Source organism: Heteronotia binoei, chromosome 1 (genome assembly GCF_032191835.1).
Source record: "Heteronotia binoei isolate CCM8104 ecotype False Entrance Well chromosome 1, APGP_CSIRO_Hbin_v1, whole genome shotgun sequence".
Lineage (NCBI taxonomy): Eukaryota > Metazoa > Chordata > Lepidosauria > Squamata > Gekkonidae > Heteronotia > Heteronotia binoei.
Window position 1 is genome coordinate 82,824,595 of NC_083223.1, and position 13,311 is coordinate 82,837,905.

Sequence of the window (13,311 nt, forward strand, 5' to 3'; positions counted from 1 at the left end):
TGTTTTTCAAACCACTGAAGTTTTTCAATGAAAGATGATTCCTAGATGTCCCAAACCACTAAGTAATTCTCATTTTTCTTTAATGTTAGCATGATTTGAACACTTTGGAAGTACATTTTGTTTGTTCCCTCAGCAGTTCAATACCTCATTTATTCTGATGATCTTGGGCTTATATCGGTCGTATCTGTTTGTATCTACTAAAGAGCAATTGTATCAGGATTCAGAAGAGATGTAGCCAACAAAACAATTTAACTGTGCTTTGTGATCAATTGGATCTTGGCTGATGTTAAAATGATAAGAAAACTGCATTTGTATGTAATGTTGCCCTTTTTACATGTTCTCTATTATTCCAATGCACTCTTTTGAGCAAAATTCTCTGGTAATACTTTATAAAAAACAATCTTCTAAATATCCATTCAGCACCTCAGCAAGTGATGTCAGTTTGTTGTTTTAATGTCATGCCTTTTGCCCTGAGCCATTTTGTCCATTACTCACAAGAAAGTGTTTTCTATACTCCACTTTTCTCTACCTTAAGAAGTCTCAAAATGGTCTATTTATTTATTTATTTTATTCGATTTGCTCGCCCTTCCCGTGGGACAGGCTCAGGATGGGTTACACCATAAAAACAATCAACAGTAAAACAATAAAAGATCAATTTAAAATACATAAAATCTAAAACTACAGAGTGACGATAGAGACTAAAATGGCAGGTTCTGCCTCAAAGACATGGCCTATTGTCCAGGTCCAGCAGATCTTACAGCACTGGGATGGAATGAAGGGGGGAGGCCAGTAACAAGTGACGTCCACTGCCTCAGCTGAAAGCCTGGCGAAAGAGCTCTGTTTTACAGGCCCTGCGGAATTGGAGCAGATCCCACAGGGCCTGGATCTCCAGGGGAGCTCATTCCACCAGGCAGGGGCCAGGGCTGAAAAGACCCTGGCCCTCGTCAAGGCCAGATGGACATCTCTGGGGCCAGGTATTACCAAAAGTTGTTGGGTCGCTGATTGTAAAGACCGACGGGGCTCATACAGGGAGAGGCGGTCCCGAAGGTATAATGGCCCCTGGCTTACAATCACTTTCTCTTCCTCTCCCCATAACAAGCACCTTGTGAGGTAGTTGGGGCTGAGAGAGTTCTGAGAGAACTGTGACTGGCCCAAGGTAACCCAGCAAGCTTCATGTTAGGTAGTTGGGAATCAAACTTGGGTCTCCAAATTAGAGTCCACCATTCTTACCCATTATACCGTACTGGCTCTTGCATGTGCTGCTCCAAATCAACAAGTGACACTGTGATGGTAGCAATCATTATTTTGAGACAGCATTCCCAGTTAAGGGGATGATACAAGAAGGCAAAGCTCTAGAGGAGAAGATCCTGCAGTAACAGAATCCAGTGGGGGTTAGAGGGCAGATGGAATTTGTACATATAATGCTGCAGTAACAGCATGTAAGTAACTTAGGCTGCTTTCATACACATTGGATACTGTAATTCAGCAGCCTTTTGCAAATGGATTTTGACAATCCGCTTGCAAATGAACACTAAAGTGCACTGAAAGTGAATTATCTATCCACCGTCTACAAAAGCAGCTTAAACCTTGCTGCAATATTTACTCTCTTGCACTCATCTGTAAACTGTGCTCACTTACAGGTACTACCAATCTCCTATGCAGAATTACAAGACCATCTTCACAGGTCTCTAGATGAAGTACAGATAACACAGACCATAATGGGCTAAAATTATTATTTTTAAAAACATTTGAATGTAAAAGTGTTCTTCATATGGATAGGTGGACAGTGCTCCATTATGGAATAGAAGAATGAGGGAAAATATTTAAGGCTGCAATCTTAAGAACATATTCCAGAGAGTAAGCCTGATTAAATTCAAATGGGACTTCTGAACAGACCTGCTATGAATTGCTCCATGAGGGTGCTTAAAATAAAAAAGTAATGTATTTGATCAGAAAACATATTGTAATATTATTGTTAAATAACTGTTTTGAAGACCCAACTGTTCATTTAGTTCAGTGGCATCTGCCAGAACTGGGCTATCAGAGATCTGGTTAAGGTTCCCTGATTCCCTGAAAATATATGGAATGATTTATTAATGTCAGACTGGCTAATGGGGCTCTGTTACACTGGATCAACAAACAAGGGTCTCTAAGGATTATATACATGACCAAATACTGCTAGTGTAATTTAACTCTGCTGATGTTATCTGCCATGTAAATATTCTAACTGTGGTTATTACTGGTGGCAGAAACTGCAGCAACATCTCTGATCAATCACTAGAAGAGCAGTAACATATCATTAAAATGTAATTGACTCCTTGTTGCTCTCACATACACAGCCTATGTTTCTCAAATGTATCATACCAATAGACAAGAAACTCATCTTGTTTACCACAGAATGAATATGTGTTAGCATGGAAAGGATTGCAGCATTAATCTGCCTATTTTCAGTCCTCTCCTAATAAGAACCATTAACCCTACTTTGTAATTTAAGGCAAACATTTAGTCTATCAGCACTGGATAAGAAACCAGAAACTGATACTGGGTAGGGGTAAGTGGGCTATACGGTTAATGTGCCATATACGGTTAATGTGCCACACACCCCTCCACATTTTTATTTCAGCTTACTGGCCAAAGGGCACGCAAGGAAGTTTATAGCACCATCCTCAAAAACATCACAGAACAGAACATACATATGACAATAACAGCTTTGTTATTCAGCATTCACGGGGAATGGGGATTGCTGGTTAATTAAATATGCCTGATACTCATGCTTATTGCACTGCCCTGCCTCCTACTCACAGAAATCCACAGTAACCAAACCCTGCTCCATTGAGAATACCATGCCAATTGTCCCCAAACCTGGCATGACCCTTTCCCTGAGTCACAGAGCTACCATATGTAGCAGGCTGACAAGCAGGTCAGCTGCCAAGAAAAGGCTCCTGACAACTCAAGGGAGGCTAAATGGGAACAAGGTACCCAAGGATGGTGTATGCTGGCAGTACTGGCTGTGAAAAACCCATCAATGGCTGGCCATCTGGAAAAGTGTGAATGTGCATGTGTGTGATGAAAGATATTGGGGTATGGTGGCTGCAAAGAAGGTGGCTTGCTCTCTGAGGGATGGCAGATAACTCTGCATACTGGATAATCAAGTTCCAGATAACAATAGTTTTATACACTGATGCTTAAATACACATGCACAGGACAAGGGTTGAAATAATTGGGAAACTCTACCCTTTGTACTTCCACAGAGACAACATTTACTAATGTTCTCCAAAGTCTGATAATGTGGGAGGGTGGACATAATATGGAGTACTGGCACAAAGAAGAGGAACAGCTTTAAATGCACATGCACATGAAGCATGCATGTAAGAACATATGCTCCCAGGGTGGGCTTATGTTGAAAAGAAGTTTAAGCTTGAACTCCAGGACAGAGAGGCAGCAGGCCTATTAGCAATTCATGCGAGGGATAAGATTGGAGATGAAGCATGGGAACATTGCATTGTCTTTGAAAAGAGATTGCTGAAAAGGTAATTAGTAGGAGCCCAAGTTCAAACTCTGGAAGCAATCATGAACTTGCTGATGCTAGAGACTTTGTTCGAAGCCTTGCAGAGATCACTGAGGGAAAGAGCTGAACTGAAAAACCCTCTGGCCATACTGGCAGCCACTAAAGAGGCAGACAAGCTGGGGATGACTTTAAAAGTGGAGAAGGGGGCAAAGGAGCCAAAGGAACCCAAAGAACATGCACAAAGGAGATGCACAGCCAAGCCAAAGTTTTCAATGTGCAGACTTCTCACAACCCAGTGCCTGCAAGTTCCAAGCCTGTCAACTCACTAAGCAAGGATCCAGGACCTGCTTTAGCTGTGGAAAGGAGAGACATCTTCACAAGAATTATCCCACAAGAGTGCTACCAGGAAGCCATGACGCTCAGCAAACCTCCATGAAGAGCATCCTTCTCTGTTCCTAGGGTAGGGAGGAGGCGGGGGATTGTAACCCAAAATGGCTTGAACTGATGCTTGCTCTGCAAGTGGAAGGCATACAGCAACCATTGCCAAAGTAGCCTTATATGAGTACTAAACTTCAAAACAACTGGTTTCCCTAAACTCTTTGATGTAATGTGCCGTCTGAGCAGGATAAAGGGTGTATTCTATGTTAGTGATGTACATAGCTTGTTTTTCAGGTGATCATGCTCAAGCTGCACCATGATAAGGATGTGTTGGGTAGAACTGATATATGATTTGATTCTGCTGAAATACAGACCTAGCATTAAAAGTAAAGAGGGCTATGTGCAGACCATCAAATAAAATGTTGGTGTAGATTTTCTACCAGCAACGGCTAATTATTTGACCTCTAGGTGAGCAAAATATTGGATAATGATGTAAACCTTGGCATTATGGTTTATACTTGGGAATCCCAAAGACTTCACAGGTGACTGCAAAGACTGGTATATCAATAATAAATGCAATATTAGATCCATGACCCAGCCTGAGTTTAAGAGCTCAGAATGCAAGCAGTTGTAATGAGCTTTTTAAAATCTACATTATTTAAAGAGACAGTTCAGTGGAGTAGTTAAGTGAGAGAACCAGGTTTGATTCCCCACTCCTCCAAATACAGCTGCTGAGTGACCTTGGATCAGCCAGTTCTCACAGAGCTATTCTCTCAAGAGGAGTTCTCTCAGAGCTCTCTCAGCCCCACCTATCTCAAAGGGTGTCTGTTGTGGGGAGAGGAAGGGAACAAGACTGTAAGCTGCTCTGAGATTTTGAGTGAAGGGTGGGATATCAATCCAATCTCCACCACCACCACCTCCTCCTTCTTTATTACATTTTTATCCTACCTGCTAAGGAGATCAGAGCTATATACACAGTTCTTCCTGCTGCCATTTTACTTTAAAAAGCCCCGACCCTGTGAGATATGTCTGCCTGAGAGATACTGGTTCAAAGTCACTTAATGAGTTTCATGAAAGACTGGGGATCTGAACCTGGGACAGTTAAGATGGGCTACTTAAATAGTCTTTTTCCTTTCCTTTCTTTTCCTCAACTACAAAGCACCCTGCTCATTGTTTGCAAACAAACATTCGTGACCTACAGTCATGAACTTCCATGAATGGCTTCATGGAACAGAAGTCAAGGGTTTAAAGCGACTCTTTAAAACCCTGTTTTCTTTTCCTCACAAAAGCGGCAAAAACAGATGAGTAGCAGGAAGGTGTTCCCTGCCTGCCAGCTGTTTCTGGCTCTCTTGTGCAGCCCTTTTAAAGTTTTAACTGCTAAAAGCAGCTGCATGGAGGGAAGGTGTTCCCTGCCGCTACGCTGTTTTGGGCTGTCATGTGCAGTCCCTTTAAACTTTATTCCACCTGCTAATGGGGAGTGATGGGGACTGCACAACACAGTCCAAAACAGCTGAATGGCAGGGAGCAAGCTGCTCCCCATCACTCCACTGTTTTTTGAGCTTTCTGCAAACCCTGTTTAAAGGGACTGCAGTCTCTTTAAACAGGGTTTGCATGGCCATGAACCACAAACCTCCTGGTTTGGTTCATGGTTCAGCCATGAATCAAACCACATTTTCCCAGTTCATGCCCATCCCTATTCCTTACAACAAACAAAAACACAAGATGAACTGAATTCTTATTTTAATGTCCTGCTGCTTTGGTCTTATAGAAGGCAGAGATAGTTTAAAAGTTGGACCCTGGGGTAGTTTTGTGGAGTCTGATTGAAGCATATTATTATGAACACTACAGGAACTAAGACTGAGCACAGAGGAAATGGTTCTGTGGAGAAAATATAAAGCTTGCAAAGTTTGTTCAGGAGGAAGCTGACAAAGTTGAAGAGAGATTCCTATAAGCTTACCTGGAAACTTTTAATAATAAGGATAGGAATCAACGTTATGCTGTTAATTGATCAGACAGATTCGGCTCCTGAACAGCATGTTTGACACCCCTGCCCTATATCTTGCTTCCTTCTGCATAACAGCTTGCCTTGCAAGGCTTGCTAAATTGCTCAGGAGCTACAGAGCAAAACCTCTATTTTCTCCATTGGCTGAGGCTCCCCCCCCCCAGTTCCCTGAGGAAGGAAGGAAAGAGCCAGAGCTTCCTTTGCCCAGTTCCCTGGATCCCAAGGGAGAAATACAAAGAAAGCATCCTTAAGACCAATGAGTGCTAACATTTTAATCATGTTTTAAGTTTTAAAATATATATATATTTGTGTTTGTCTATGTTCTTTATAAAATTTATATCTCTGCTACCTAATCTTAAATAGGTATGCACATGGCCCGACCCAACATGGCCCGGCCCCTCATTTATGTCAGATTCATTTATGTCAGATTCAGCCCTCATAACAAATGTTCGACCCCCTGGACTAGACAATGGTCAGAATCCCTGGAAGAAAAAATGTACTCCACATATCTTGGCACTTCTAAAGGGAGACCCACTATAATATAGGTGCACAGTAGGAACAAAAAGATAATCCAAACAAAACAAAGTGCAAAGGAAATCATCACATAGTAAATAAATATAAAAGAAAATCTTGTCAGAAAGAGGGTGAGGGGTTAGAGCTCAGTGGGGAAAATTGTCTCAAGAGAAAGTTGTCCACAATACTGATTATATGACAGTCCAAAGAAAACAAAGTTGAAAAGTATGTGGTCTTCCCTTAGAAATATGTACAAAGGAGAAAATGTTTCAGTTTCAAGGAAGATTCATGACAGCCAGTCCCCAAACTCTAGGGAATTCCCAGGCATGCTGTATTGTATGCAGGCACAAACCCACAGATATATGCCTTTTATGGAGACTATAACACACTATTCCTTTTGGCAAAAATATAATTCAGAAAATGCTGGAACATATTATAAAACAAAACGTATACTATATTTGCAACTCTTCAAGAGAAACAAACATTGTGCAGCAATGAAGCAATTGTGTACAATTCCTAGATAAGCTTTGAATAAGAACATAGTTACAAATAAGACTGTTAAAAATTCACAATCAACAGTGAACTTCTTTCAAACACTGTTATTTCTCCAGAAATTATCCCAATTTTTAAACTGCATACAAAGAAATAAAATGACACATGATTTTTCACACTCATAAGAAGCCCTGTGCAAAATCATTTGTCATTGACAGGTTTTCAGTTATTAGTTGAGAGTTTCTTTTTTCCAGAACTTGAATGATGTATCTGACACCCTGAGCCACCTGGTGGGAAGGGCGGGATATAAATCTCAAATAAATAATAAATAAATAAATAAATAAATAAATAAACACCCAACTCCACATTTTCATTGGGTCAAGGTACACGTATGATTTCAGCCAAACAATTTTAAGGCACACAAAAACTATTCAGGTTATCACACTATTAGAAAACTTAGGAAGAGCAGAAATCTAAACCATTTTTCCAAAGATTATCATACAGAGCTTTTTCTGTGGATGACTAGAAAAACATGAGCACGCGCTTTCTCTCACAGTATATGGAATTAAAATGATGACCCAATCACACACAGTGTCAAAAGCAACCACTGACAAATTACAACTGAATGTTTCTATCCACCATTCCCTTAGTGCCCTTTTGTGTTCCTTTATTTTTCCCTTCCCATTCCTATTCTTCCTACATATTCTCTAGCATTTTTGTGAGCTTTTTCATAAACCGTTGGAAGGGCTTTCTGTTTGGTTTTTAATCTATACTGTACCTTGTGGATTATTAGAAAGAAGAATTCCACCACCATTATGCCATCCTGACCTTGATCTCCACTTTCTGTCTTGTCAGAGACTCAATGTCAAGATAATTGTGCATAAAAGTCTTGCCTATTAAAGCATCTAATAAAAGTAATTTGGGCATGACAGCCCCTGTAATCTCTTCTGGGGTCGAACATTTATCTGATCAGGTGCAACAATTAAAAATGTGTGCTGATTAGGGATGGGCATGAAATGTGAAAATGGTGGTTTGTTAATTTGCCTAATTTGGTGGTTCATTTAATTTCATAGGGTTTTTTTTTTAATTTTCTGAACGAGTTGTGGTTCATTGGTTCAGGAGGGCTAGAAAGCGCTGGTGTGCCGCAAATGTACCCAGTGTCATGATGTCACCCGGAAATGATGCTATTGCACTGGGCACATTTACTGAGGGTGATGTGTCTGGTGCAACAGCATCACTTCCAGGTGACATCATCATGCTGGGCATGTCACGCATGCCGATAATGACACAGACGAACTGCCCAAAAAACAAGCTGCTTTGTTTTGCAAGTCATGCATACTGTGAGTACCTGAACGAAATTGGAACAAGCCATGAACTGGCTATTTTAGGGATGAATTGTGATTCATGCACATCCCTAGTACTGATATGTAAAATAATGCTTAAATGTCCAATATGAATAGTCACACTGGAGCTTAACTCCTGTGTAACCCTTCTAAACAAATGTAATGGGTCCAAGAATCGTGACATAAGCACATAGCTGACATTGGTGCCAACTGGTGTCACCATCACCATATCTGATGTTACTATTTTACATGAATCTAAAATTAATGAGTACGTTTAATACAGTGAGCATCCTAAAAATTGTCATGGTATAGAAATATGAAAACCATAACTGTAATTTATACTTCAACTACAGCCATTTTTCATATAACTATTTATTGGATTTCCAGACAGTCAAAGCAAACTTAAATATAGGTAGGAACAGCGTAAGTGCAGTAGTGACAGTCTGAGAATAACATAGACACCCCAAAAATTCAACTGTTACTGTAAATGCACTCACTGGATTATACTAGGAACATTACTAATTCAGTGTTACAGAAAAACAAAGTGATAAGAGAAAAGCAAGGCGTTTTAAACAACCATCAACTCTGGTTGTAGGAGTTCCTGACAAATTTAACAAGGGAACATGGTCATTCAGTATAGCCAGAGAAGACAAAAAAAAAATCTCAAGAGCATATTGATGATTCTCCAAAGGTAGCAAATAGGGAAAATATTTTGGATTTAAACTTTTTGATGATTTAGTCATATAATGATTTCTGGATTGATGACTTTCAGCTTTGTCTGTCTGTTCCAGTGTCATGCTGATGGCCTCTAATATGAACTTTCCTGCTCAACATAAAAATCAAGCTCTTTGTTTGAAGTTATTAGCAATGCCAGGGAGAGCCTCCTCCCATTTTCACCACATTTGTATTACAGTCAAAGAAGCTATCAAGCGTTCTTTACATGACTGAACACAAAGAACAAGGCAGATCATATGATGAAGTTGCCAGAGCTTTTACTATGCTTGACTCTAAAAAGGACAATCCAGTAAGGCCATTTATGTTTTACTTACCAACAACCTCATAAAGGTCTCTTTGACATTAGTGTATGGAACATTGTCCCAGGCAACTTCCTCGGATAACACTAGCAATAACATTTCTTTTGGGTGGCCTGGTGCTCATCCAGTTATGTAAATGTTCATTTTACATCCTCTTTCTCAACACAGTTGTAAATAACTGAAAATTTTGAAAAAGTACAGCATCTTTCTTCTGCCATTAATTTTTATTAAAATACTAAGAGATATATGGATGGCTTCACATGATCAACAGCTTGGGGAAATGATGAAACCCTTCAGAGCATTTTAAAAATCTAAGATATGAGCCACAACTTCGGTGCATAAAGAACTCAAGCAAAATATCTAGAACTTTTAGTTATCTGTTTTGAACATCTGCTGATAGATCTGATGATAAAGATTTTTGAATTAAAAACTTATTGAGATATTCTTTATTCGTACTCTTTGTTTCACTGAATGCTTCCTTTACTGCCGCTTCCGATCCCACTACAAAGTTATTTTCTTTTCTTTAGTTACCAGCATTCTCCTTCCATTTATTGCCAAAATGTTGCAATAGCCTTCTGTCTTAGATAACAGTCATAATTTGCTTGTGCATGCCCTTAATCAGATGTACTTCTTCATTCTTGATTATTGACTGTTCAACAAAAGCACATATGGCTTCAAGTGCTGTTTTAGGAGGCATAGCATGAAGAACATGACATATCTTTCAAATACTTTGTTTTGGGGGGCAGGTATACAGTGCAAAACACATGTTAGTTCACCACTCTGGCAGTGGTATATTTATACAGGTCACTACATTTTCACATTTTGCTCTTTAATTCACATTTCACTCCATGTATTCATTTAGTTAAAATATGTATTTTTTTTTTCAAAAATACCTGTTCCTGATAAGCTTTCAATACCAGACTTACTGGAACAAGGTGGCTGTAGATGTTAGCAGGTTGACTGTATACAGGCAGTTCATGAACTCATGGTTGTCACTGCACTGATTTTCTAAGAAATTTAAGTTATTGTAAGAGCTGCTAAATGAGAACTTGACACGTGTTTTCAGCTGAACCATCAGGAAACTTACAGAATACCCCCAAAGCATATGCCAATTATTCTTGAACCTAACACACATACTCTCTCGAAATCTCTGTATGTGCACATGTATGTATGTATGTGTGTGTGTGTGTATGTATGTGTATATATATCTAATGGATAAATACTACCTTAATCTTAAGAATGACGTATTAGTATTAGAGAAATTGTATCTATTTGAGGATTTTAAAAATAGATATTTTATTATAACTGAAGATCATCAACTGAAGACTGGACTGGATTGGCTATTTCAAACCAATCATATGTCTTATACTTCCATAGTTCACAGTTCATATGCCTCTAAAAGTCTTTCATCAATCCAGTTTATTCCTACCTGGCAACAGCAAATTGATGGGCAATTTACAGGATGAAACAGGAACAGCCTCACTCACATTTAGCTCCTGTGTGAGATCTTCCTGTTCCTTGGCCCTTTCATTTCCCAGCCAGAGACCTCCTTTCCTCTTTTCTCAAACCCGCTTTCTCCACTTATTTCTTCCTCTCTTAGATATGGGTTTCTCAGCCCTCCCCTTTCAGTTATCCCCTCCTATGGGCCTTCTTTCTACTGAGCTTCCCAGCTCCCAACTTACTGTCAATTCTTTCAACACAGCCCCCTCCTGCCCCCAAAGCCCCCTGGATATTTTCTCTCCAGGCTGCAGGTGGTATCACATTTTAACCTATTTTTATATTAGATGAATGGGAAGAGTTTACATACCCTTCTCCACCAACTCTTGTTATTTTTAGCCGAAAATCCACCGAATTCAGACTGGGTGGCTTCCATTTCAAAATGTCATCACATCGTCCAGGCTTGTATTTCTTTAAAAAAATTAAAAATAATTAAATAATGCTTGTTTTTTAAAAGCCAGAGTTTGACAGCTTTTTGAGTAATTCAGAATTTGATTATGAGAACAAGTCTGTATTATAACATCAATACTCCCGGTTGGTGATTTAGCTGAAACCCAAAGTATTAAAGGCAGTACTTGAAAGGTGGTGGTACCATTCAGTGAGCACTGTATAACATGTGCTGCCCATGCAATGTTTTTAATATGCTAAAAGAATTTTATAGAATTTGTAATGGTTGCATACAATCACCATTTGGTCTACAGGGACTGAATGCACTGAATTCAAGAGCAGAATTTTCCCTCCCAAAATTTATGCAGCAATGCCCTAAATCTAAAACCAGTGGGTTTTAGCTATGAATGATTGTGACTTAATTCCAGTTTATACAGCTCTAAAAGATAATGGGACAGCACAAGACACAAATGAGATACTAGTCTATTAGTTTAAAAAAAATTATACTGACTGCTAAACATATACCAAGAGAAAGCAACAAAGTAAAAAAAATGAAGTACAACCAAAGTTCTGAAAAATCCATTAAAAAAATAAAATACATAAATCCTCCCAGTCACGGCATAATTTCACTAGGGTTTGACCAAAACAGGAGGGACTCATATTTGTGAACATTTTCACCTTATGTTAGAAGCACCTCCCCCATTAAGGCGCATGGGGGTGCTTGAAAGTAACCGAAATGTTTGAATGCAAGTGACTGAAATGTTTGCATTGGGGCCCCACCTGCTCCAATGACATCATGCCATGCAACATTATGTATTATTGCTAGAAGCTGAGAAGCTGCATCTATTAAGTTTGTCTATGTCTCATTCAGACTAGTGCTATTTAACTAATTCATACTATCTGGACAGGCCAACAAATGCTCAAGGGCAGTCCAGTAACTCAGCTTTTTGTGACTTGCCTCAAAGAAGGACCATCTATATAAAAAGCAAGATTGCCAATTTGGGAGATCAAAACCAAATAGATTACATAGTGCTCCAAAAGGATTTCTCCAGAATCAATGATCAGACAATAAAATGATAAACAAGATTCAATGTAAAATAACACCCACTTGGTTGAATACCCATCCATCCATCCATCCATCCATCCATCCATCCATCCATGGCAAGTCAAAGTAAACTAATGGTGACTCCATAGGGTTTTCAAGGCAAGAGATGTTCAGAGGTAGTCTGTCATTGCCTGTCTTTGCATAGCAGCCCTAGACCTCTTTGGTGGTCTCCTGTCCAAACATTAACCAGGGCTGACAATGAAGAAATTCAAAGGGGGAAAGAAGAAGATATGAACTGGTGGGCTGGATAATACAAGTGGTTCAAATACCCTAGCCCCAAGTCATTTAGGGCTTTGAAGGTAAGAACCTTTTTTTACCTAGAATCAGACAGTGCAGATATTTCAGCACAGGGATGATACCATCCCTGTATCCAGCCCTGGACAATAATCTGGCTGACACAACCTGAATGCGATCAGAGTATAAATTAGTGGCAAAATCACACTTTTCAAGGAAGGGCTGTAGTTGATGTATCAGCCGAAGTTAGAAAAAGATGCTAAACCTATAGTATGGCTCCATCTGGAATACTGCTTGCATCATTGAGAGAGAGAGAGAGAGAGAGAGAGAGCCATCAAGCTAAAAAAAATTTGGACAACAATAGGTAAAATAATTAAGGTGTCAAAAGATCTTTCTTACAAAACTAGTGTTTCTGTTTTTTATCCACATCCAATTGATACACCTATACGAATCAAGACTCATTTACTATTCTGAATTTTATTATCTTGTATCGCCCGTTAATTACCATTAGTTCCCCCGATTTTATTTTATCCTAATCACCTTAATAACAATAATATCAACCTAATTACCTTCATATTATTCTAGATTAAACTTTCTTCCACTAACTATCTGTTATCACATTTTTCCCCTTCTGTTTGCCTTCCAAGAAGTCAGCTTCACCTCCTAGATGAAAAAGAAAAGAAAAAGAAAACCAAATGGCTGCCTCTCATTCTGAAGCCAAGAGAACTCAGCAGGATGGGAAAAGGACCCTCTCTCCTATTAGAGAGGCTATTGTGGGAAGGCTCCCCTCTCTCCTAACACCCAATGTTACAACCCAA

The 13,311-nt window shown here is 39.4% G+C and overlaps 1 protein-coding gene across 3 annotated transcripts in view; it reads right to left on the reverse strand.

Moving 5' to 3' along the window:
* Positions 1 to 13,311, reverse strand: part of RNGTT (RNA guanylyltransferase and 5'-phosphatase) — a 232,083-nt gene that overhangs the window by 23,628 nt on the left and 195,144 nt on the right. For 2 of the 3 annotated variants that reach the window (XM_060236951.1, XM_060236959.1), the window contains one exon: positions 11,078 to 11,178. The exons of the other annotated variant lie outside the window; for it this stretch is intronic. In XM_060236951.1, the coding sequence (XP_060092934.1) occupies positions 11,078 to 11,178 (101 nt within the window). The remainder of the gene's footprint in view (positions 1 to 11,077; positions 11,179 to 13,311) is intronic. 3 annotated transcript variants of the gene reach the window in all.